The 25,813-nt window shown below is 38.3% G+C and overlaps 4 protein-coding genes across 8 annotated transcripts in view; 3 read left to right on the forward strand and 1 right to left on the reverse strand.

Moving 5' to 3' along the window:
* The window catches only part of ranbp10 (RAN binding protein 10), a 42,851-nt gene extending 40,308 nt beyond the window's left edge, over window positions 1-2,543 (reverse strand). The window contains exon 1 of the mRNA XM_086301694.1: window positions 2,122-2,543. Coding sequence (XP_086157820.1) covers window positions 2,122-2,320 — 199 coding nt within the window. The 5' untranslated portion in view covers window positions 2,321-2,543. The remainder of the gene's footprint in view (window positions 1-2,121) is intronic.
* Window positions 1,721-8,898, forward strand: tsnaxip1 (translin-associated factor X interacting protein 1). 4 transcript variants are annotated; one of them, XM_086301695.1, is made up of 10 exons: window positions 1,721-1,740; window positions 3,331-3,412; window positions 3,598-3,735; window positions 3,835-3,928; window positions 4,833-5,029; window positions 5,336-5,477; window positions 6,292-6,455; window positions 6,542-6,655; window positions 6,934-7,043; window positions 7,314-8,898. In XM_086301695.1, the coding sequence occupies exons 1-10, from the start codon at window positions 1,736-1,738 to the stop codon at window positions 7,411-7,413; spliced, it is 1,146 nt and encodes a 381-aa protein (XP_086157821.1). In that variant the 5' UTR covers window positions 1,721-1,735; the 3' UTR covers window positions 7,414-8,898. The 4 variants fall into 4 exon arrangements, with proteins under 4 accessions (XP_086157821.1, XP_086157823.1, XP_086157822.1 ...); XM_086301697.1 differs by lacking the exon at window positions 1,721-1,740 and adding an exon at window positions 2,463-3,172; XM_086301696.1 differs by lacking the exon at window positions 1,721-1,740 and adding an exon at window positions 2,775-3,172 and having other exon boundaries at window positions 3,304-3,412.
* A 2,898-nt stretch (window positions 8,899-11,796) lies between these two features.
* On the forward strand, window positions 11,797-19,870 carry nutf2 (nuclear transport factor 2). 2 transcript variants are annotated; one of them, XM_086301700.1, is made up of 5 exons: window positions 11,797-11,902; window positions 13,008-13,129; window positions 15,117-15,188; window positions 15,500-15,598; window positions 19,006-19,870. In XM_086301700.1, the coding sequence occupies exons 2-5, from the start codon at window positions 13,031-13,033 to the stop codon at window positions 19,117-19,119; spliced, it is 384 nt and encodes a 127-aa protein (XP_086157826.1). In that variant the 5' UTR covers window positions 11,797-11,902; window positions 13,008-13,030; the 3' UTR covers window positions 19,120-19,870. The 2 variants fall into 2 exon arrangements, with proteins under 2 accessions (XP_086157826.1, XP_086157827.1); XM_086301701.1 differs by lacking the exon at window positions 11,797-11,902 and adding an exon at window positions 12,033-12,124.
* Window positions 19,871-20,701: 831 nt separating this feature from the next.
* edc4 (enhancer of mRNA decapping 4) overlaps window positions 20,702-25,813 on the forward strand; it is a 29,109-nt gene continuing 23,997 nt past the window's right edge. Inside the window, exons 1-7 of the mRNA XM_086301699.1 lie at window positions 20,702-20,917; window positions 22,453-22,612; window positions 22,726-22,837; window positions 23,314-23,413; window positions 24,717-24,903; window positions 25,123-25,270; window positions 25,580-25,684. Coding sequence (XP_086157825.1) covers window positions 20,830-20,917; window positions 22,453-22,612; window positions 22,726-22,837; window positions 23,314-23,413; window positions 24,717-24,903; window positions 25,123-25,270; window positions 25,580-25,684 — 900 coding nt within the window. The 5' untranslated portion in view covers window positions 20,702-20,829. The remainder of the gene's footprint in view (window positions 20,918-22,452; window positions 22,613-22,725; window positions 22,838-23,313; window positions 23,414-24,716; window positions 24,904-25,122; window positions 25,271-25,579; window positions 25,685-25,813) is intronic.

The following is a 25,813-nucleotide window of genomic DNA, read 5'->3' on the forward strand; positions in this document are numbered from 1 at the left end:
CAATTAGTATTCCAACAAAATCCTTAGTCAACAGCTTGGTCTTTCATCAGGGTGCAGCTGAATTTATTATGTGTGTAAAAGTGCAAAGAAAACGCTATAGGGTGTGTTACAGAACATTAGATTTATTCCTACTATGTATTCCTACTATGCAACTGTAACCCTCTCTTTATTTCTAAGTTAATGATAAAATTATCTTTGCATCTGCATAAGGTGTAAAAATTAACACCATTTGCTGCATTTATTGGTACAAAGTAATTAAGTTTGTTTAAGTATCTATCTTGCTGCTGAGGCTGCGAGGATTAATCTCTGTCAGTGCGCAGCAGGACTAGGTAGACACTGCATGGCCTTGAACAGAGAAAATTGGCACGCTGGTCAAAATAGCATCCAAACCACAAGGGTGAGGGAACAGAGCAGGAACAACCAGGAGCAGAAAAAAATATCTCACACACTCCAGAACAAACCTATTTATATGTCATGCCTTAACAATAGTGCAGTGTCACTGAATCTGTGCACCTTTCATAAACATAATGACTCAATGTCCAACATAACCTCAACAAGAACCCCCCCCCCTCATCCTCAGCAATACACCACTTTGAGCCAGTGCCAGAGCTGTTAGGTAATTCTAGACTAGAATACAATTATCTTAACAGCACTGATTATAGCAAAAGGTAAATCAACATTCTCAACATAACAGATAAACTGAATGGAAGCTCATATTCAACTGCTCATCAGCAGGGACCTGATCAATTATGCATTAAATGATCTGCGGTTGTATCTGGCATTAGGCCCGAGTCTACAAATAAGAGGCCCTCCCTGCTGTTTCCAAACTGTAGGACCACCACTCCATCAACCTCACAAAATGGATTACACAACCTTAATTTTGAATTACACATCTTGCCTGTATCCTCTCACCTTCTACACGGGGCCCAAAGGAGCCTATCAATTGGGATTTTTCACAGTGTGTGATTAAAGTCTTGTAGTGTTTTCCTGTTTTGGTGTGTGTGTGTGTGTGTGTGTGTGTGTGTGTGTGTGTGTGTGGGGGGGGGGGGGGGGGGGGAGGTTTGTCTGAACAGCACAGAAGCCGTCACACGGATGTCACCTTGTTTTGATATAGGTGGTTGCTAAATTGAGACGGCTAAAAGCCCTGCTGTCAGCTTTTATCCATCTGAATGAAAGACTGACTGAACCGTCTGGTTGCTGTTAACGTTAAAATGCCAGAGCCCGTCGATACTCCGGATTTATTACCAGAACGGTGCATTTTGGCCTAATGTAATGCGCAGAGGCCTTCCTCTCACGGCAGCACCTCTGTTGCCTGCTAGAAACTGGACCTGAAACTGTTGTTAGGCTCGGGGCACGCAGATCTGAATGGAGGTGGACGGGAAAATGATTGGAAAAGACTTCTAGAACACTGCTCTGAAATCACATGAGAAACACAAAACAATGCCATTTTATCCTGTTTGCTATAGCACTGTACAGCGTTAATATTTCAACTGATACTGCACTGGAAAACAACAAGTTCTGTTGGTGTCCACCTCGGAACCTACTGTCCTCAATTCAATATTAGGAACAGCTAAGTTGGCTAACGTTAGCTAGTTAGCCACAAGGCTAAGTAATGTGTTTGGTTAACAGCTTTCTGTTAGCAAGCTCCCGTAAGTTAGACAGGGGTTTGCCAATAAACTATGCGTCGTTACTGCTACCAGTGTCCCCTTCCAGTACAAAGCGAGGAGAACGTCAGATGCAGTGAGTTTACTCCAAAGCAGTAACGTCATAAACAGTAAATAAACAAAGAAGAGCCATGATATTGAAGATTTCAGTGTGACGGTAATGAGACCGATGGCCAGGGTTAGCGAGTTCACTGTCACCCATCTGGGCATTCCTCTGCTCATTCGTGAAACAAAGCAAGGTTACAGGACAGGAGAGGCAGCTCAGACTAGATTTACCAGGACTGCACACGCACATACACAGTCAACATAATCGCATACTGAGTGTGTATGTGTGTGTGTGTGAGAGAGAGAGAGAGAGAGAGACCCCCCCCCCCCCCTTCGGCAACAACACAGACAGATTTGAACTGCTGTTTTGACTACACACTTAGGCCCATCAGTGATGAGGCAGGTCTCTAACCTTTGTAATGGACCCGTAGGTTGTTCTGTGACAGCCCAATGTAGCTGTATTTATCCTTGGGGCTCCAGGATCGGGGTAAAGGGGTCTCTTCCTCGTTTACAGCCGGGTAAAGCCGCTTCAGCCTCTCGTTAAGCTCGTGCTCCTGGTAATTAAAAGCAGGATCTCCCAGCGGCAGGCTTCCCGCTCCGAGCTCTGTCATTTTTTTTGGCCTCCTGTTTTTGTATCTTATTGTTCGTTTCTTTCTATCCAAAGCCCAGTGTCAGTCCGCTGGAGCTGTAGGCTGAGAGTGAGAGGGACTGAGGGGAGAAAATAGCAGCGGTGTGACATCCCCGGATAAGCAGCAGAATGTACTGTAGGCTGAAATAGTGTCGTATGGGTACTGTAGTTCAGCTGCACGCTCGCTTTTATGCTAATGTCACTAGAAATGACTACAGAGTTCCACTACTGTTAGACGGGTTTAGGGCCTTCCAGTGAGATAGGGGCTAGGAAATGTAGTTTTCGTCTGTTAAACTTACACACGTTTTCAGAACGTTATATAATTTAAATTTGAACTTTACATGGTAAAACTTGTATTTATTTGTAAGTTAAAGGGTATTTTTACAGTATTAATAGCAGTGTTATTTCCTCGGCGAAATATGTGCCTGTTCATAAAAACACTGTGTTGTTTACTAAGTTTTATTATATTGTAATTAATATAGCAGATATGTGAAATAGCCTTTATAAAACACGTTACCATATATTAGTTATTATATATCAAAGTTAATGATTGAGTTGAGCAGATAAAATCATTGCCATTTTGAAAATTAGTTAGGCGCACACCGGGCAACTACGTGGGGTCTTGTTGCGTAGTCAGTCGTCGTTACCATGGAAACCCTGCTTCAAATGTTGTGCTGTGCGACGCTAAAGCCGATCTCATTGAGTTAAACTGACGAAATACAACAGTTTCAAACGGGCTAAGTGTTTGTTATTGTCTACCCCTTATATCAAAGCTATAAATGTCACCAAACAAAGATATAAAATTTCCACCTCTAACACCGTCACAAAAAACAAGGCAAGTGATGAAATGACTTCCATTTACACCAAAAATCATGCTACGTTTGTTTTTATGTATAAATACATTTGTATTTCAAAGCTTATTTAAAGTACGTTTAAGGCAGACTGACTTTGTTGTTTGCATATTAGACTTACATATGAATACAATCTACAAAGTTACACAGCCCAGACATCAGAGGAAGGACATGAAGAGGAAAGTGCTGGTGGTGTATCTGTCCAACCATGTGCAACGAGAAAGGTACGTAAATCAGGTAACATTACACAAACAGCAATCTGACTTTGTCCTGCCAACATCTAAAGTCTTTTAATTGGTATAAAGATCATCTAAGAACTTCATGTCATCTTTATAAACTTTATCTTTCAGTGTCACAGGAAAGTTCCTTTCACAGTACTGTGTGTGCTTTTGTGTGACCAATCATGTAGTGCTGGACAGGAGGCAGTTACTTTTATGCTGGCCCAAACAGAAAGCCACAACTTCTGATGCAGCTGGAGAACTATGTGAGCAAGGAGCTTCATACTATCGACCCACATGAGCCAAAATTTCAGGAGCTGAAACTTCAGGTGAAATGTTTTTGTTGATTGTATTTATGTTTAGAAGATATATACGTATTTTCTTGCTGCAGTCTAAGTACTTACAATCTTACTCTACTTTGCCTACAGGTCTACCGCAATGCATTTGAATGTTTCATCACTGCCTTCAAAACTTACCAACCCCTTCTGTCTGCCATTAAAAAGGAATATGAAAACACCTTTGGTCAGTGAGAAAGCTAGTCTGATTTGTATAGATTTTATAAAAATGCTATTTAAAAAAACAATTTATAACAGATTTGACAAGGTTTTGAAGCAGATTAGAAATGGCGTCCCACAACGTTTTTGGGAAAAACAGAAAAATAAAACCTTTGGGTATAGAATTAAATAAATTAAAGTTTTATATTTACAATACATAAATATCAATATTCTCTCACATCTAAGTGGTAAATGTCTTACATCAAACTAAATTTATTGGTTCAAATGAACATGCAAAGAGAGGGTGTATAATAGTAACAACAATGTAGATATCTCTTTAGAGACAGAAAAATATAATTTGATTAGCCCTTTCTTGCAGTCATAATACACAGCAACCAGCGTGGTTCCATCCAGCCTTGCAAAGTAAGGCAATATATTTCTTTGTAAAAAAAAAAAGTATTATTCTGAATTAATTTCTCAAAACTTTGTGACTTTAATATTCAGTAACTATATTAATAATTTTGAGTCTTCTCCAGGTACTATTCTGTCTCTTTGCCATTCACTTTTGAGTGTTTTCTTCTAAATCATCCTATACATAGTCATACACTTTTCTTTGTTGTTTGTTAAGGATTCAACTCAGCATTTGTGAGAGCAAATCTGGGTTAAGAAGTTAATAAAATTAGTGGAAAGGATTCCACTAGATTCCAATAGCCTTCTAAAAGGTCCTAGCAGTTTGTGTAGGCAGTAAAATGATAAGTTCTATTGTAGCATAGAAAGAGTTGGTTTCAACATGTTATTCTCACCTAGTTAAAACTAATTGTCTATTCAGTAAAAAGATGAAGTTTGTAGAGGTTAGCTTTTCTTTGTATAAAGACTTTATATCAGGGAGTTGATTATTTGTTGTAATGCATGCATTGTATACATCTTTTCAGTTCATCAGGGAGAACAAATCAAAAAGCTGGAACCACTGCAGTCCCATCTGAGGCTGGTGACAGAGGAATGTGACAGAAAGATTCAAGCTCGCTGGGCAGAGGAGCAGGCTGAGATTGCTGCCTTGAAAATGGAGAAGCAGAAGCTAAAGGAGGAGATTGAAGCCATGAGAAAGAGAGAGAAGACAGTGCAGGCAGTGGTAAATGGCATACTTTTAATTTAATTTTTGTTTAATTAATCATGTGACTTTTAGTCACTTGGATGAGTGACAAAACGTTTCTCCCACTGAAAACGCTACGTCTAGATGAACAGAATCAACTTTTGGAGATTTATTTATCTGGATGATTGAGAATGCATCAAGACATGTGACTTTTAAGGCCATGAAAGCTTTTATGAAAGCATAAAAGCTTAAGGGCATGAAAGCATACACACAACCCTGCGCATAAAGGAAATGCATCCATCAATTATCGTATCAGTCACCCCATTGCCTGTTGTTCCTCTTAAGGTGGATCATCTGCAGTCAGAACTGTCTGACCAGTATCTGCAGTACCGGGAGGAGCGTGATGCTCGCAGGTTGCTGATTTGGCAGCTCAATGACATGACAAGAAGTAGTGTGAAGGAGCAGCGTTCTGCAGACAAAAGTACAGGTATAACAACATCTATTACATCTTTAACTAGTTAACAGTGAACTGAAAATAACTTAAGGTCCTTTTTTTTTTAAATGTGAATTTAGATGTGATTTCTTCCCAAAATAAACATGTATGGTTTTAAGACAATATAACATATTCTTTATTGGGATTAATTAATTAATTTATTTTATTTTATTTATCAAAGGGATTACTTTCTCACACGCTGACCAAATGATTTGAAGGTTAATATGAGGAGTCACCATAGCAACAATATATGTACGATGGAATTAAAGGAAAAACAATTGATACCCTTTAAGTGATACTGAAAATAATAATTTGTTTAAACGTTGAAACTGTCAGTATCTTTATTGGATGGTATTCCTTAGGAAACATTTCCAGTGACTCACTAGAGACTCTCTGTAACTATAGTAGTAATGGAGAATAACTCTGTAAGTAACTGTGTTAAACTCCATATTTTGCATTTGAAAGTTAAAGTTAAACTCCATAAAAAAGATTATTTTTGAGATTGAAAAAATTGCAGAAGTAGTTTGCAAATTCTGTTCGTTTGAGTTTTATTTCACTACTTTCCAACTTTTTGTATTATTATTATTAAATAATTGATAAAAGATGGTAGCGTGTGATCAGCTTCTGGTGTGGGGCATGCCAGAAAAAGTTTGAAAACCTCTTTGATGGAAAAGGCCCAACATTATCTATATTTGAAAAACCCAAGTACAGTAACCTCTAGAGCTCAGCAAAACATATGTTTTTATGTTTATAAAATATAAATGTCTATAGGGAAGTGTGTCATGCTCTTACATGTGTTTCCATTTAGATTGGAAGGATCCTGTGGAACTGCAGCTCGCTCTAAAGGTGTGTCGAGAAGACCTGAGGAAAGCCCAGGAGGAACTGAACAGAATGAACGCAGAGTACTGGGGTGTTGTGCCCCAGTGTGACTGGGACGCCCTTGAACAGAAACACCAACGCACCGAGCTTCAGGTATCTCATGCTGGATACTATATATAGACTTCATGACTTAACATCTCAACAGTCTTTGGTGACTTTTTTTTCTTTTTATTGTGAAGTTGAAGACACTCCAGGATGACTTTGATCAGTTAAAGAGTGAGTATGACACACTGCTGGAACTCCACAAACGAGGCAGCATGCAGGCCAAGACACACGTCTCAACCTCTGTCCAGGTACTTTACGTATGTAGAACTTGAACAGATTTTCAATTCTATGAATATTCTAATAAATGTAATGTGTGTGTCACTATCTGTCTCTAATCTAATAAATGTCACCTGATAAAGCTGATAAAGAGCCTAAATATGAATAAATTAGGGTCCAGAAGCTCGATACTGCTATTCCAGCAATAGAGACAGCTTGACAAATGTCATCGTAAACTGACAAATATGAAAGTTGGATCAATCTTCTCAGCAAAAGTAACGACCAACATTGCCACCAAAATGTTTTTCAGACTGATGAGAGTGGGTCCCAGCAGCAAAGCCACATTCAGTCCCAGCAACAAGAGGAACCAGTCACCTCTGATGCCCCTGAGAGCAACATGTTCCCTGTCCATGAGTCTAGGTGATAAAAATAGATATACATTGAAACACACACACACACACACACACACACACACACACACACACACACACACAGTCAGTTTTATTTATACTGCATAAAGTCATAATTTTGCCTCAAGGGGCTTTAAAATATGTGCAGCATACACTACTGCCTAGCCTTATACCATCAGTTCAGATAAGCCTTGAAGGTTATGAGTAATTTTCTGTCTGGTTCTGTTTTACTTTGTCAAATGAGAGCCATGTGTATATATGTGTGTGTTCATATGTATAGGGAGGCCCAGAGGACAACATATTTTGGAGAGGAAACGGATCCACGTTTGGCCTCATCTCAAGGTGAAGCAGGCAACAGTGGTGATCCCATCTCCTCTTAGAGCCTGCGTTTAGTGGCTGGGGTCTCAAGTTTGAGCCTTGATGTAATTCACAACATGTGATCAAAATTGTGAAGATGCTGAATTAAATATTAAAAATTGTGGCCACTGAGACCACCTGTGAGTTTTCAAGCTTTACCTTCAGTTCCTTGACAATTCAGTGGAAAATGTACCATCAAATCTTAAAACCACTTTCCTAACAGTGAGTGAAATACTCGTATCGTATTTATTCTGTATTACAGAAGCCTGCTTAAAAAAATACATTCATTTACAACATCCAAGTCACCAGCTCTGACGCTTCTTCTCCAGCACACCACAGCAAAGTACATTGTGCTCACTACAACTGGCTGATGGAAAATCCCCATGATTTTACTCTCATTTTGCTCTCTTCATTAGGAAGTAGAGGTTGCTCATCCTCTTTTTGGATACAGCTTCTGTGTTGGTCTTCCAGTTCAACCTGTTGTTGATATGGATGCCTCTGTATTTGTACTCCTCCACCACATCAGCATCCTATCCCAGGATAGACATGGGTCAGTTGTCCTCTTTCCTCTGAAGTTGATCACAGTCGCTCTGGTCTTATTCACATTTGGAAGCAGATGAATCCTCCCAGGCCAGTCCAGTCACCCAGTAGTGCTCTGTGCTCCTCTTCCCACCCACAACTAATACAACCAACAACCTCAGAATTGTCAGAGTATTTCTGTAGATTGCATTGACCACAATTGTACTGAAAGCCTCAGGTGTACAAGGTGAGCACAAATGGAGATGACACAGTTCCCTTTGGAGCTCCTGTACTGTACCGTCCAGTCTCCCAAATTGCAGTTTGTCTACATGTATCAGGTAATCATTAATCCAGGAGATGGTGGACATGTTTGTTAATATTTCTGGTAGCTTCTGTATGCGAACTGCAGAGGGTCACGAGATGTTTTCATGTTGGACAGTACTTATCTCTCGACAATCTTCATTAAATATGATGTAATGGCAAGTGGTCAGTAGGCTTTAAATTCTTAATAGTGTTGAGGTTTTTGGTACAGGAACTAGACAGGATGTTTTCCCTAACACTGATATCATCTCCTGTTTCAAACTTTGGCTGTAAATGTGACTCAGGATCACAGGCAGCTGGCTAGCACAGGTCCTCAGCACCTTGGGGTTGATGTAATCAGGCAGTTTTGTGTAGCCTAATAATGGGAGAATTTAAGTATTTAAACATGTGTTACTTATAGCTTGAGAGTAGATAGCAACACATGTAGTAAACTTAATTTCTTGCAGGACCAAAACAAGGAAAGCGGTGAGGCTCAGTGACGTTGTAGCCCATGCTCTGCAGAAAGAGATAAGTTAATGTGCTGCTAATGGTAATATGTCCACCCCAGATAAGCACCTTTCTCTGCCAGTTTTATATTTCAAATGCTGATAGCATGTTTGAAAATTTCTTTGACTGTTAAAAAATGCTTTGCAACCTAAGGCTCAATAAAAGATTCCCTAATGACCTGATATTAACTGGGTTATTATATAATCTCAAGGATTTATTCTAAGAAAGTTCACAACCCATATAAGCTGCACTTCATTTGTAAAAATAAGTCAGTAGATAGATAGATAGATAGATAGATAGATAGATAGATAGATAGATAGATAGATAGATAGATAGATAGATAGATAGATAGATAGATAGATAGATAGATAGATAGATAGATAGATAGATAGATAGATAGATGCTAACTATAGAAATTAACTAAAATAGTAGGAAAATACATTTATTTATTTCTGTGTCAGTGGTATTCATCAAGTGTGCATTTAAATGCCTTTTGATTGACTGTACAAATATAAGGAATCCAAGAACTGGCAACTGACAGTAACCCTTTATATTGAATAAAACTCAAACAAATTAGTATATTTTATTTAATTATCGAAACGTATTTTGTGCAATGTAGGTCTGATAAAACCACCCGCTTGGCTGAATGAAACCACCTGCGCTCTCAGACGCAAACGCCGATGTGCAGAGAAAAAATGGAAAAAAGTGTTAGACCTAGATCCACCTCGGTTGTTTTTCAGCAGTTTTTAACCTTTTCTGCATTGAAGGAAGTACTTGATCACTTAAGACAGTCTAATTCCCCACAAGATATTCTTCCTTCTCTCCTCCTTAAAGAAACTCTTCATGTCATTGGGCCTGGTATTTTATTTTAAATACTTCAGTGTCATCAGGTTGTGTACCAGCTGTTTTCAAACATGCTGTTGTGCAACCCATTATTAAGAAGAAAAATCTTGATCCAAATGTGCTTTCTAACTTCAGGCCAATTTCTAAACTGTCTTTTATGTCCAAAATTTTGGAAAAAGTTGTTTTCAAGCAACTTCAGACCTTTTTACACACTCGTGGCATTTGTGAAGTGTTCCAGTCTGGTTTTAAATCTCGTCACAGTACTGAGACTGCGCTTTTACGAGTTTTTAATGATCTTCTTTTAACTGTAGACTAAGGTTGCTCTGTTGTTTTACTCCTTTTAGATTTGACTGCCGCCTTTGACACAGTTGAACACGTAGTTGGTCTAAAAGGCACGGTTTTATCTTGTTTTAAATCATATTTATCGAAGAGGTCATTTTCTATTAAAATTGGGCAATACTCCTCTTCCTCCGCCCCTATGTGTTGTGGTGTGCCACAGGGGTCTGTTTTGGGTCCAACTCTGTTCTCCTTATACATGCTGCCTTTGGGATCTATTTTTAGGAAATACAACATTCCCTTTCATTGTTATGCTCATGACATCCAAATTTACTTCCCTTTGAAACTGGGTGTCTTTGTCCCACTGCAGCCTTTGCTTAACTGTTTACATGATGTTAAAGACTGGTTAACACAGAATTTTCTTACACTAAATGAAAATATGACTGAAGTTATGGTTTTTGGAACTCATGCCCCTTTGAACAAGTTAACTGATACCCTCAGTCCTCTTGCTTCTCATCTTTCTCACACTGTAAGGAATCTCAGAGTGTTTTTAGATAGCTCCTCTAAATTAGAGAAGCAAGTGTCCACAGTTGTGAAAACAAGTTTTTATCAGTTACGTGAAATTGCCAAAGCTAAGCCTTATCTTCCTAAGAGACCTAGAAACACTTATTCATGCCTTCATCACCTCTAGACTGGACTACTGCAATTCTCTCTATTTGGGTCTTCAACACTCACCTCTTCATCGCTTGCAGTTAGTCCAAAATGCTGCTGCACGTCTTTTAACAGGTGTTAGAATGTAGGAACACATCACTCCAGTTTTAGCAAATTTATACTGGCTCCCTGTAAAATATCGTATTGATTTTAAGATTCGTGTACTTACTTTTAAAGTTTTAAATAATATGACGCCTAGTTATTTCAACGAACTCCTCAACATGTATGACTCCCAAAGAGCACTGAGATCTTCTAGCCAGATGCTCTTAGCACAACCAAGGTCTCAATTGAAGCATAGAGATCGGGCCTTCGCAGTAGCAGCACCCAGACTCTGGAATAATCTGCCAGAGGAGATTCGTACTTCGTCTATTCAGTCTTTTAAATCGCATCTAAAACTCACTTTTTTACTTTGGCTTTTAATTCAAGTTCAGTATGAGTACCATCAGGCCTGTTTTATGTTTTTATTGTTAATTCACTGTCTTCTTATTTACCTGTATTTGTTTCTAATTTATTTATATTTGTTTCTCTATCACAATCGGTTAAAAACACTTGTTTTTAACCGATTGTGAAGCACTTTGGTCAACTCTGTTGTTTTTAAATGTGCTATACAAATAAATTTTGAATTGAATTGATGTTTTTCACCAAACCAGGGTGTGTCGGTTTGTGGATCTATTTGCGGTGGCCTTTACTGCTGTTGACTGCAGAAATAAATCGTGTTTGGGTAAAAAGCCTTGCTTATGCCTTTTTTCTCAGTCTGGTGGACTCAGCAACCTAACCTAAGAGAACAATGAAGGCACAAGTTACAAATGACTAAATCTGTTTTGTGCTGCAATTTGATGTAATTTTAAAAGCAAATGTAATGTAATGTAAGTGTTCTTGCTGGACAGTCGTGACTGTAGCACATTTAATCTTTGTACATCAAATAAAATAAAACCATTTTTGACTTACCATTTTTATTGTCTCTTACTCCATGGGTTTTTCTTGTTTTTTTCACTTCAGAAATCATCAAAACGTGTGATTTGGACATAATAATAATAATCATAATAATAATCATAATAATAATCATAATACATTTTATTTGAAAGCGCCTTTCAGAACACTCAAAGACACTGTACACAGTAGAATAATAAAAGCAACATAAAAGCAAGCAGTTTACACAATCATAAATGACATGACACACTTCTGAATATAGTATGTATCAGAATGTGGCTGTATTATGTAAAAGGCGACAGACAAGAAAATTGAGCATACTACAATCCCCATAATGCATCGGGCCTTTTACGGCTTTTTGTACGTACCCTCGTAGCGGAGCAGACATTGCACTGTGCGATCGTGCAGCCGGCCTCGGCGTAAGAGGTAAGTTTTTATTACTAGTTTTTATGGTGCCCGCTTACAAAATAGTGAATGGAAACATGCTCGAAAACAAAAAGCACTAGTTTAATCTGACATTCGAAAAAGCCCGAGGCGGTATAAGTTGTTAAATCGGTTGCTATTGGCCGGTTTGGGGCTAACGGTGGACACGCCTATGTAGAGTAGCTGCTTCGGTGTTCCAGAGCTGTACGCGCGGGCCCGCAAGAGGTATGAACACTCAAAGCAGACGGGGTATTTTTAGCAACTGGTGAACAGGCCACTACCAGCTGGCCGATCAGCTAACGCCCGGAAATATAATTTATCTGACGCCTAACATTGGCTGGCGAGGAGACATGCTACGTATGTGAACTGTCTGTGCTAGCACAGGCTGAGTCAACATTAGCAAACATGACACAAGCTAGCAGCAGCTAGTTAGCTAGAGTTAAGTAGTTAAAAATTAGCTTTTCCGTACATTAACGTTACTTGCTCATATTTCCTCAATCCCCCTTTACTTCTGACTATATTTACGGGGGCCCTGAACAACTTATGTGTGGTCGCAATTCGGGGTATGCTGCTCGCAGTCTACTGCTAATGTGCAGAGCGCTCGGATTGTTCCAGTAGCAGCCGTGTATCGTTATGTGGGAGCACATGACTTGGGCTGTCAGTGTCACCCGAGCGGAGGGATCCGTTGCAGTAAAATATACTTTGGCTTAAGTAATTTTAACATTTATTTTTCTCAATGAAATGGGATCTATATGCTATTTTTTTTTTGGAGTCTTTAGTTAAAAACATATTTTTCTTTAAAAAAAAAAAAAAAAAACAGAAATCAAAACAGTGTGTGTACTGTACAGTTTATTGTACTGTTTGCTGCTTTAAGAGCTTGATTCTATAAAACATCCCAGAATACTGTCTTGAATTATGGTAGTGAGGGCTGTCCAAGAGTTTTTTCAGAAATCTGAAGCTTATGTTGACATCTGGTGACTATAAATTAGTTTTGATATAAGTGGGAGGCTGCTGCTGGTGGTGGTGCTGTTGTTGTTGTTTTTTCTATGAATTGCCCCTTTTCTTATCTCATTACGTTTGTCTGATTCGCTCTCTCCCACACGCTCAGTGTGAGTTGCAGGGTGATTCAGGATGGTGGACCAGCCTTTGTGGGAGCAGATAGGATCCAGCTTTGTGCAGCACTACTATCAGATGTTTGACTCTGACAGATCACAACTGGGATCTATATATGTGAGTTGGACTTGTCTTATGTAGGTGTTTATGAGTAAACTTTTGCTGTAATAATCTCACTTTCCTTAATTTTGAGTGTATAATCCTAATGATTTAGGTATTGTCCAGTCAGGTCACTTTATGTATATGGCACATTTTAAAGTGTTTTACAATTACAAACACAGCTTGCATAACAGACAGGGAACATATTAAAAATTATAATTGAGAAATATGTCAGACAACAGTTAAAAAATAAATAAATAGAAGTGGCAGACAGTTCGAGAGCCCAGGGGCAATATTTGCAAAGTTTTGGTCGTTTTTAGTTTTTATGTGAGAAAAGGACACCAAGAGAAGTTATTGTGATGATGACCTCAGTGACGTGATGTGGAGTTAAAAGATCTGTAATATATTTGTTGAGCTAATCCACAGAGGGCTTTAAAACAAATAATGTTTAAATATATTTAAAACTTTGCAGGTTGCCAGGGCAGCTTAGCTAAAACAGCTTTGCTCACTCTTATGAGATGAGCAGCTGCGCTTTGAACCATCTGTAAATGAAAGAAAGTGCAATTGGGCAATCCTACACACAGGGAATTGCAGTAGTCCAGCTGAGAGGTGATAAAGGCATGGATAACGCTTTAGTTCTTTAGATACAAAACTAGTTTTCGTTTAGTGGTGGTTCTCAGTTGGTGAATGTTGTCAAGCAGCTTTTGACAGAATTCCTGATTTGATTGTTAAAAGTTAAGGAAATTAAAGCACCAAGATTTTTAATGACAGCATCGACATATCTGGATAAATGAACAAGTAACTCAATGAAGATGTTTGTGGGGCTGGGGGGGCTGAATAAAATAGCCTCAGTTTTGCTGTCATTTAGTTCTAAACAATGCGACAAGACTGATTCAGAAAACATGGTTAATGAAAAGAATAGTGTTTTCTAAAAAGTCCTTCGTTTTTGTGTTGATTTTTACCCCAAATCCCTCCTGTCTACGTAGTAGCATGTTTTGTTTAGTTCACTTTTTTTTAATATGCACACATGAAATACATTTCCAGTTTAAGGGAATTCACTGTTAGGAAGCATTTTAAAACATAAAGGTGTAAAAGTTTCTAGAGCCAGTGAATAATTGTCCAATATTGACCAGAATATATCTGGATTTTGATAATCGAGCAGGTCTAGACATCAGCCTTGCATTGTCAGACTTACTCCTGAAGTTGTGATGATGCTTGTGGTCATGATGATTATTATTTGGAAGCATGTTGTTTTCACTCGCATATACCATGCACATTTGCAAGCCATGGATCTTTGGATTGAATTTTTTTTCCCTCTATAGTTGAGAACTTGTGATTATATAATTACAAAGTGCTGCCAAAAGCACAAAGGTAAACAGCTTGTCAATAAGTTCTTAGTTTAGTTGACAGAAACTGTCACATTTTGTGTTCTTTGACTCCATCTTTTCAAATGTGTGGAGCTTCTGTTGAAAATGTTTTTATTTTTATGATGAAATTGGTTTGTATATAATAAAATCTGTCTTGAAACAAAAATAAGCAGTCTTGTCTATACATTGTACGGGTATTATTCAATAATCAGAACATTGAGTAACCCCTAGCTTTAGCCCTGTGTCATTATATGGCCCTCAGGGCACTCATTCTATGAGTGATTTAATGAGTAGGAAAATGAGTCTTTTTCTATGTGCTGTGTTCACATTCCTGATTTGGGGAAAAAAAGGTCTCAAAAAGGAAAAGTCATTAAACAAACCTACTTATTAAAATGATTGTGCAGGTTCCGTTTTATGAATCAAAGCATTTACATAAGGCACTTTTTAACATCAACGCAGCCCAAAAACCCTGACAAAATAATTACGTTGGTTGTAACAATCTGTGATTTTAAACTGTACATGTCAGTGTCTAATTGATGATGTTTAAGGAATCTGCTGAGTCATGATGTGGGTTTTCATCTGCACATTACATCCTCTTCCACTTTTGTGCTGATCACTCTTTCCCACTGTCTACACAGATCGATGCATCATGCCTTACGTGGGAAGGACAGCAGTACCAGGGAAAAAGAGCAATTGTCGAGAAACTCGCTGTGAGTACATTTGCTAACCTATTGTCTTATACAGAGGTCACATGCATGCAACAGGTGGTTAGTGGCTTAAGTGAGATGTGTAGTGGCAGTGTAAGCTCATGCACACTAGAAACCAGGTTAAACTGTGATATGTGATCATTAAAAGAAGATGGCTAATGTACACAGCTGTAGTGATTATCAAATCTCTATATGTAACATTTATATCAAAATAGTTTGGAATACTTCAGACACATCTTAAGTAAATGTTTTCACTGCCTGATATACCTGTATTAATCTTTCTCTTGTGTATTTTCATTATCTGTTTGGACCAGAGTCTCCCATTTCAGAAAATAGCGCATAGTATAACGGCGCAGGACCATCAGCCAACTCCAGACAGCTGCATCTTGAGTATGGTTGTAGGACAGCTTAAAGTAAGTAGCACTATCATGATGTCATTGAATGGAGCGTGACAGGATTCACTGTTTTACAGCTAAATTGTCACACATTGAGCTATACAGTAAATGAGGTTGTTTCCCTTATTCTTCCAGGATCTGATCAGTGCTTCTTAATTTAAAACTACAATTTATAGGTTGAACATGATGAGAAAGATTTTAGTGTGTGAGCGTGTGTGTGTTTAATGTAGAAACTGGATTTGAAGCACTTTTTAGGCAAAAATGTTAATCCAGTAAATGATAACGTAACTTTCAACTGACTTTTTGTTCCCATCATGTTGGCAGTTGGTGGTACCCCAGTCAGTTTTCTTCATTCTCTTCAGCTGAACTGGGTTCAAACTACGGATCTTTTTTTTTCTCTCTCTTCTTTTTCTTAAGGAGAAGAAATGAGACTTGTCGATAAGTCTAAAAGTAAGAAAGCGCTCAGAAAAGTAAAAATTGAGGAATATTTAATTGTTGAAGTGAAACATTGTCCATACAAATATTACATATAGTATCCCTAAGAGTAATTTGAAACCATTTACCGCATTCAGTTCAGATTATAAAGGCCACTTCAAGAAATATTAATATAGTTCCAGATGTCCCCTAAATGTATATTTCAAGTTTTGGTCCAAAATACAATTCTGATTTTTGTTTGTTTGTTTTAGCCATGATATATGCCTCTAGTATAACTAATTTACTCCCTAAAGAGCTCAGTCTTTAACAGTGCATGTCAGTGTCTGTGTTTTAGTTTTTCTGTTGTCCGACAACAATAACAGATATTTTTAAATGAGAAAAAATTTACTGTGAGTTCAGCTGTGTTAAAATGAGTGTCGGATGTAGGACAGAAGCAAACCAATGCACATGGCTAACAGAAAGCCAGCTAAGTTTACTGGCACTGAAGCGCATAAAACCACATAAACTCAGAAATACACACCCAGTACCTCTCTGCTGGTTATAAATCACTCCTTGCACAATTTGTGCTCAATTTATAGTCCTCCCTCAACATTTAATTTTTCCTCTGAGTGAGTGAGTGAGTGAGTGAGTGAGTGAGTGAGTGAGTGAGTGAGTGAGTGAGTGAGTGTGTGTGTGTGTGTGTGTGTGTGTGTGTGTGTGTGTGTGTGTGTGTGAGAGAGAGAGATCAAAGTTAATAATTATGTTAGCCATAATTGTGGGGACACTTTGATCTAAAGTATTTTATAGGATTTTCAGTTCTTCGGGTGATGGGAAATTTGGTAATTTTTCTTATTTTTAAGCTGTATTTAGCATATCTACACGCCCAGGGTATCTTTGTGTTATCTGGATTCACTTACCCTAACAATGGCAGTAAGGATGACTGATCACAGAAAGCTGGGCTATTAACACAGTGTTTACCAATTTAGACTGTAATTACTTGAATAGGATGGTGTTGGCAGCATTTGATCAGACACAATTATGGATTAAGTGTACTGACAGCAGAGTGTCTGATTTAAAAATAAATAAATAAATAAAATAAAATATAATATGGGGAAAAATATGAAGAGGTTAAATACATATCACAGACTGAAAGTAACAGCAAAACAGTGCTTTGAGAGGAAAAGCACTGTACAGTAGTTTAGCGTTAAAGAGGAAGAATCAATGTATGAGCTTTAAGTGCTTTAGTCAATAAAACTGGAAGACTGCAGCTATATTAATAAAGTTTTGTTATTGTTTGTTATTTGAAGCCATGAAAGAATGATGACAAAAATACACCCTGTGCAAATTACCAAACCCATCAATATTACAACTTTATTATTAAGACATGGGATGATCTGATGGATCATAATTGAGTATTTAATTAAATTAATATTTTAAAGGGCAGTTTGTATTCTATAAACGGAACAGTCAGAGTAAAAAATTATATAGGAAAAACAGAAATTGAATTCAAATGTAGGCTTAATCTATGTGTAAATTTGATATAAGGTCATCAAATGCATATAGGTGTAGATCATATATTAATGCTTATGGAGCAATAAAATAGTTTTAAAATTGCTTACAGGTCACAAAAAAGATCAAAGAATAAAGTTGGGTCTAACCTAAAATTCATTACTTAGGCTTATCAAGAAAAGATTAACTTTAGATGCCATTTTAAAAGAGATTAATAAATTTTTTTTAACTCTCCTATCTACTCATTGAGGTTTGTGAAATCTTCCAGCATGGTGACACTGCTTTTAGGAGAACTGATTTTTCAGAATGTTTGGACATAGTATGGTGATATACACTGGTAAGGAGCTTACAGCCCTCACTGTACAAAGAAATCCAGGGTTAACCCTGATATTACCTGGAAAACTGCTTGAGGTACAGGCCTCTTGACTCCACTAGCGAAAAATGAACAAAACACACTGACTTTATCTCAGTTGCTGTATGACAATAGTCTGGTTTAACTTGGTAAAATACCAGTCACACAAACAACAAAGCCTAGAAAGGCAACAACAGGTTGTCTATTCTTTAAATACATTTAAGGCATTTACATTTCTTTAAATCTGCTTGGATCAGGAAGCAATGATCAGCAAGGGGGAAGGCTTATGGTTCCATTCGAGATTTAAACTTTCCATAGTTCACACTTTATACCTCATGGTAAAAAATACAAAAATAGATTTTTAGGATAGTTTGCAAAGTGTGGTTAATGTTAGCAGTGCTAGCACCGGCAGCCTTCTTTTGCGGGTATGCATACCTGCATTGCTTCAGGCGAGTGATTATATGGCAGGTTACTTTGACACAGACATGCATATGAAATGGAGAGAGACGTGAATAGATGTACACTTCTGACATATCCTAGACCCAGATGTTAACTGTGGCTATAGATTATTAAAATCACAATAATTTTGATGACTGGTATTTCTGTTGGCCTCATTAGTCAGTAACAAGTATCTAGATGACTGGGTACACACCACACTAGAAAGAACTGTTGAAATTTTTAAGGCAAAGCTAGCTTTCCTGTGAACAGAGTCTCTGTTTACATTCTGAAAAATCGTTTCTACCTACTCAAAAATGTTTCTTAAAGTGATATTTGTAGGAGTATTTACTGATCACCATACACTGTACCGATTTTACTGTTCCATTGGTGTATTTCTGTAATATACTTACATATCTATACTATTGCTAATATATATTGTAATATATCTATATCACTAAAGCACTTCTAGATGGATGCAAACTGCATTTCGTTGCCCTGTACCTGTGCATGTGCAATGACAATAAAGTTGAATTCTATTTTATTCTATTTCTGCTGTGTCTGACAGTATGAAACGGAGGCATCCAGTTCAATAAAAACCAATACGAATAACAGTATAATTTTGTTGTAGCAGGTGTTCTTTACTCTAAATGTGTACCTTTGATGAACTAGCCTCAATCAATAACAGCTTTGACATCTGTGTGTGTGTTTGCAGGCAGATGAAGACCCCATTATGGGTTTCCATCAGAGTTTCATCCTGAAGAACATTAACGATGCATGGGTGTGCACCAATGACATGTTCAGGCTGGCCATTCACAATTTCGGTTAACCTGCGTCTCCACTTTGGCGGGCAGGGGCAGCCATAGTGAAGGTCACTGTGTGAAGTATGGAGGGAGGAGAAGAGAGAGCACTCATCCCTCCCTCCCGGCTGTTTCATTCACGCCTGTGTTGACAAACAAGCAAACACCAGATTCTAGATGTCAATCACTGAACCTCATCCAGACGGGTTTTCAGACCAGCCCAGCCTGTAGAACTGCAACGTGTTTCTTTGCTGAGAGCCGGCTGACCAATCAAACGCCCCTGTCTGCCACTCTGCTGATCTGCATGATGCTGGGAACCCCCTCATTACAATACTCAAGCCACCCGAAGGACAAACAGCTGACCGATGCCATTAACTCCGCTCTGCTCTCCTCTTTACTCTACTCTAACCCATTCTACTCTACTGTTGACTCCACTGCTGTCAACTCAGTTCTGTTAGCACTGTTGTTGACTGGTTTGTAGTCCCATGTTCAGGTTCAAAGATGGCTTCTTCAGTTTCCTTTTCACATATTTGTTTTTAGATGCCACTTGTGTGTTTACATTAGCTCGCCTTAGTGTGTTAAATAGAGTTTTATCTTCCTTTACACAACTGTTAACTTTGCCATGATTCATTTGCTCATGGATGACAAAGGTTGACATTGCTGTGTTTTGCTCTGACCCCGCTTATTTTCTCTCTCTCTTCTCTCTCTTTCACACACATCTGGCAGTTAAACATGGACTACAGCCACGATACACAATAAAACCTGGACTTTTTTTCTTAATGGTGTGACCTTGTCTTTCCATATCATGCTGTGGTGCCTCTTTAATTATAAACTTTTCGTAAATGTTAATATTAGTTTTGTCCTTAGGCTGTTTTTTTTCTTGTTTAGATGATTAATAGAAGGTCAGCTAGATGCTCAGTGTCCATCATTTTATGACTTTGTTTTTAAAAGGGGACCATGTCGTTTCAGTGTAAATTCACATTTCAAACCATGTATTTAAAGTCTGCACAGTCTAAATGACGGTATGTTTTTACTACCAAGAAATAACCAATTAACCAAACTAGCAAAATTCAGTTAAATTTGGAAGGATGTTTAAAAACAACACTAGGAATTGTAAAAACAAATTTAGCACGACCCTGGTTCGTTTTAAGACCAGCCCAACGAAATTATAGATATAATTTGAAATTATCGGTCATCTGAGGAAATGTCTCATTGTGAGATTATGATGTTTAGTACACCCTGAGTTAAAGAGACAGATTCTGTAACACCAGAGAGCCTCAGCGAGAAACCCTCTTTCAGTCATTCTCACAATGTCATGCATACATTTATTGCTCATTTTGACATTTAGGGACCATAAAGGTTTTATTAGCTGCCGCCTGCTGGTCTGATATGATCAAAAGCGTTATGTCACAACACAAAACCAAACCAAAAACAGCTGCTAAAAGGAGACATGTACGACGCCGTTGATAAAACTAACAAAAAATTCATAAGGACAATAATAATAATTCAACTCAAATATCTAACAAAGTTAGTGACTGGTGTCTTCTCGTGGAAAAAATGAACGTCAGTAGCGTTCGAGGTGGGAACCATTGACCTGACACAATGACAAGTCGGAATCCATTGCGCGGACGAAACGGAAGTTTAGACGGTTGCTCGGGGTGAACAGTGACAGCAGCATCGCAGGAAACAAAATTCATCCTTTCCCCCTGAACAAACCCGAGCTCCCCTTTCCCTCACCCATGGCGTCCAATACTAATATAGACATCGAGGGTGCAACCCAGCATCTTCGGGACATCCTCAAGCTCGACCGCCCCGGGAACAGCACCGGTAAGTGGGGGCCGTGAGCGAAAGCGCCTGCGCTGGTTTAGGCCGCAGAAGCTAGTTGAATGCTAGTTAGCTGGCTAGCTAAATAAATAACTTAGCCAGCGTGATGTGTGTCGCTTAGTTGTGTTGAAACGAAGTCAGGGTCAACTGCAGCTTTTGCGTGAAAACACAGTTGAATCACACTGAATCAGTTTTAACACTAATTTCCGCGGAGCCGCGAAAGTGTATCGGGTCGTCGTAATGTTGGAGTGCTAACTGCGTCGTAAAGTATTTTATCATCCTCAGTGTTAGCTCGGTTAGGAGCTTAGCGTATGTGTATATCTGTTTTTTTGGTGTAAAAAAGCGTGTCTTAGGTAAATATTTCGTCTAGTAGAAATTAACTTGCTGTTTTTACTTCGAAGCCATAAAAGTGGTTATACCTTTGTCCTTAATTAATGTGAGGCATTTAACTGGTGTGAACAAGCCCCCACAAACTGCGCAGAAGGGTGGACTTACTTTACTAATTTGGGAACACCAATTCACGTGTGTTTGTTTGTCTCACTTGCGATGTATTGCATGGCAACTTTATCATGTAGTGTGAAGAAGACATGCTGATTTTAGGAACTCAGTATCTTGCACCTGTGTTAGCCTTAATTATCTTTACGTCATAGTATTTTATGTTGGGGGTAGGTGTAGAAATTGGACTCTCAGACCAGTACACTACTTGTTGACCGTTTCGGCACACTTTGAAGTAACACCAGAATGGAAAAGGAGCATATATTACGCCTTAACGTCTCTTTACTTTGCTGCCTTTTTCATTAGTAAATGCTTATAAACCGTGGAGAATCAGAAGTATTAAATACATAACATACTACGACCTGAATTCTTTGTTTGTCTAAAACTTTAGGCTCTGTTTCCCAGGGATGCTTTAAATCCAGTCCTAGATTAAACATTTCTTTTGGTTTAACTTTTCTTTACTAAGACTCAGTTTAATCTACATGTGGAAAGTTTTGTCTGCTTTAGGCTTTGTATGATGTCAGTAGGAATGGATATTTTTAATATGGTAATATCAGACACACGTCTTGTTGTGAGCACACAAACCCCATTTGCCTGCTGTTAATTCTTCTGTTTGAGAGGAGCTGCCAATCATAAGAACATTGCCTTAAAATGAGGGGAAGGTTTCTTAAACAGCCTTTTTCTCAGACAAATAAAGTGAGGGTCTGCATCAAGGCTCTGTATAAGATAAATAAGCATAATTTTAGAGTGCCTTAAATCCTCAGAAAAATATGTGCTGGAAATGAGCCTAATAGATCGCCATTGAAAATATAGGTTAAAAAAATATTGTCCTACACGTTGTAATGAATATTGTGTGTATCACTATGAGACTGCATGTGACTCATTGTTTTGTTGCAAAGTCTAAAATCACTGTACAATTGTGCATCAGTGACATGATTGTGTCAGGCTCTGAGATGAGTCAAAAGTAAGCTGGTAAGGAAGACCCAGAACAAACACAAGCTCTTTGCAGCTGCTGGATCTCCTACTTTCATTGTCTTTCTCAGATGGAAATTCAAGTGAAAGTGGTAGAAAGCCATCTTTTAATGGAGAGCTGAATGGGCTATTGGGAACAGGCCTTCTGGGGAGCACTGACCGGTCAACCATGTCAGAATCGACAAGACCCATCTCCACAGATCTCAGCAGTGCTCAGGAGATTCAGATAATGTGAGTTTCTCATTTAACCTGCTTAGTGGTGTCATATTTATAAGGACTTTTGAGTTTTTTGTTTGTTTGTTTTGTTTTATTTTTTTAACTGAATCAATGTGCTGCAATTTCAGCTGCCTTTCTGGTGATGATGGCTCTACCTGTATTCCAATTACTTCTAACAATGTGGAGATTGTGGCAAGCCAAGACTCTAGCATCAACAGCAAGGCTCGAGGCAGCAACAAGGTAAGAAACCAAATCATCAGCTACAACCTGGCAGCTCTGGTGAAGAGAACAAATGAGAAATTTGGAGACAGTCAGTACTTCTGACTGTGGCTGTTATTTTTATCTGAGCCTGTATCTGTGATGACTCAACATGGTGTTTTGTTTTTTTTGTTTTTTCTTTTTTACAAGTGATAAGCTACAGTATTTATCTAAAGATATCTGAACTAATTTTTATGAGCACTATAGTCTCCTATTCTCTTTTTATAACATTTCATAAAATGTCATATCATTATCAAATGATATGGTTTTCACATAATTTGAGAAAATGATATGATGGAAAATGGAATTGTACAGTTATAAAAACACAGATCATCTAAAGCATCATTTAGACTTTCTTCAGCTTTTGAGGTTCTTTGCCTTGTCAGTTTTTAATTCCTTATTAACTTTGTTCAGAGGTTACTCATCTGTTTTCAATGTTTTTTTTGTGATTCTTTCAGGTGAAGATTCAGCCTGTTGCTAAGTACGACTGGGAGCACAAGTATTATTACGGCAGACTGATAGCTGTGTCCAATGCCTTCCTGGCCTACGCCATCAGAGGTACAGTGTTTTTGAGTGGCTTCAGCTCCTAAAAGTTAATCATCATAATCATCTTTAAACTCAAGAGGGGTATAATAATCCAACACGAGCTTCTACCACAGACATTTAGGATATAACATTATTGTATGTGGCTTTAGAATACAGACCCAATTTAAAGCACTGTATGCGCAGTCCCCCCCCCCCCCCCCCCCCCCCCCAAAAAAAAATAAATAAATAAATAAAATAAATATAAATAATGATAATGTATATATTACACACACACACACACACACACACACACAGGTTTCTTCTTTGTTCCAGGTTGCAGAGCTTTTAATTTAGTATCCAAGCTCATTTTGAAGTAATGAATCCCAAAGTTGCTCTTTGATTGGATTTTTTGAAGCGCTCTGTGAAGTCTTCACAAGATATTCTTTGGTTGGAGGTTGAACATTTCGTGTGATTTCTTTATAAGTTTGCATTCAAAATCCTTCTGTATACTTCAGACTACTTCAGACAGAATATTAAACTTTACTTTCAGAGGAATCTGATATTCTGTCTGGTTTGACTGAACAGACCTACCTTTATTCCTATGAAGGCGTAAAGGTCTACTATGAAGGAGTATGCACTCGAAATCTCCAAAAATCCTTCTGTGCATGTTCATTTTAAAATTTAATTTTAGCTGCCAAATTGTTTGTCCTTATAAATGGTTTCCTCAGCATCAGTCTCCCCTGTACCCACACTGCTTGACAGTGATCTGGTTGTGGTCTGGTTAAAGTAATTGGTCTCTGTTGCTGATCCCCGATGTTGTTTCTTGCATGTTTTTCTTTTTGCTTTCCAATCTACTCTTGGTTTTTCTGGGAGTGGTGTGCACACACAATTTAGAAATTTTTCACAGCATAAAGACTAAAGATAAATTTTTTTCCCCTCCCTGGTCTGACAGATCTAAGGATGTCCTTTGCTGTGCAGAAAAAACAATTCTTCTCCTTTTCTGTGTCATTTTAAAAAAAATAAATTTTGTTTTAGCTAATCAGCTCTTTGATAATTCATGTTGCTGCATAAAGGCAGTTACGTTCTGTAAGTGCATAATGGGAAACTATGAACGGTCTGATCTCAAGGCTCAGTTGAGCTGTTTCATATGTTCCACCAGAATTACTATGCATTGTAGTCCATCACTTTAAAGGGCTGAAAATGTTGCTCATACCACTTATTAAACTTTTATTTATACTATGGTTGTTTACAACATTGTTCAATGGATTTGCTGTGTATTCAATGCTATAATAACAAAGGCTCCTTGGTTTATCTTTGGGCATTTTTTTCCCCTCAGGAGCCAACAATCATGCTATGGTTCGTGTCCTCAGTTTGGAGTTTGGTGAGCGTTCCTTACTGAAGGGATTCACCGGGGCCGTCACAGATCTGGCTTTCGCCCACCTTGATTCATCTCTGTTAGGTTGTGTAGATGAAGCGGGCAACCTGATGGTCTGGCAGCTCACCTACACTGCCAACAAGATACTGTATCCTGAATGTAGGAGAAACTGAATGCGTGTGTGTGTCTGTGTGTGTGTGGATACTGCCAATGAAGGCTGTATCTTCACTACCTAGTTACCTCTGTTTGCTTCTAAACTAGCAAGTTAAAGATTACACTGATCTTCACCTCTGCTTTTGTCACAGTTACAGAAGGAATTCCAAAACTATTCTTGTCTCCCATTTTCCTTAACCCATGTTTTATATAGAGATCAGATAGTAGTTCATATCCGACGGCCAGAAAACACTCCACTGAATTCCCATCGTCGCCTCATCTGGTGTCCATTCATCCAGGATGACAATGAGGAGAACCAGGATGATGCCAGTCAAACTTTGGCTCTTCTACATGAAGACAGGGTATAAATGTTTGACACAGATATGTTTGTCTGAGCTGGATGAAAAGCCAATGAACTTTGAAATAGAATAAAACTTTGAGTACTCAGTTGCCTACACTAGGACATTGTTATAAATTTGATAAATATATATAGATTTACATACATTAAAAAGTAGTGTGATGTTGCCCACAGAGGAATAATGATGTCGTTGTTCATTCACTGATTTTTAGCTGACAGAGCAATACAATCCTGTGTCTCAGCTAAAACACAAAACACTTGCAGAAAAAGCAGAAATGTTTCATCTCTAATTTTACTGTTTCCCCTTTTCTAGGCTGAGGTATGGGATCTGGAGGCCTTGAGAGCCAACAACAGCAGCTGGCCTGTTGATGCCACAGAAGTAAAGGAGGGCCTCATCGCAGTCAAGGGGCATACCCAGGTGGGACTTCATTTTCATATGAAAAACTCTGAAATAAACATGACACATTTCATTGTCTTGGTTTGTACAACAAAATGTCTGGAACTAATGTACTTAAGGTCTCACGTTTCCTGAGAATTGTTGCATTAT

This window comes from Aulonocara sp. 'chitande type north' Nkhata Bay, linkage group LG7 (assembly GCF_057382095.1).
Source record: "Aulonocara sp. 'chitande type north' Nkhata Bay isolate Kocher_YH1m ecotype deep benthic linkage group LG7, A_spYH_male_GT1.1, whole genome shotgun sequence".
NCBI classification, from domain to species: Eukaryota; Metazoa; Chordata; class Actinopteri; order Cichliformes; family Cichlidae; genus Aulonocara; species Aulonocara sp. 'chitande type north' Nkhata Bay.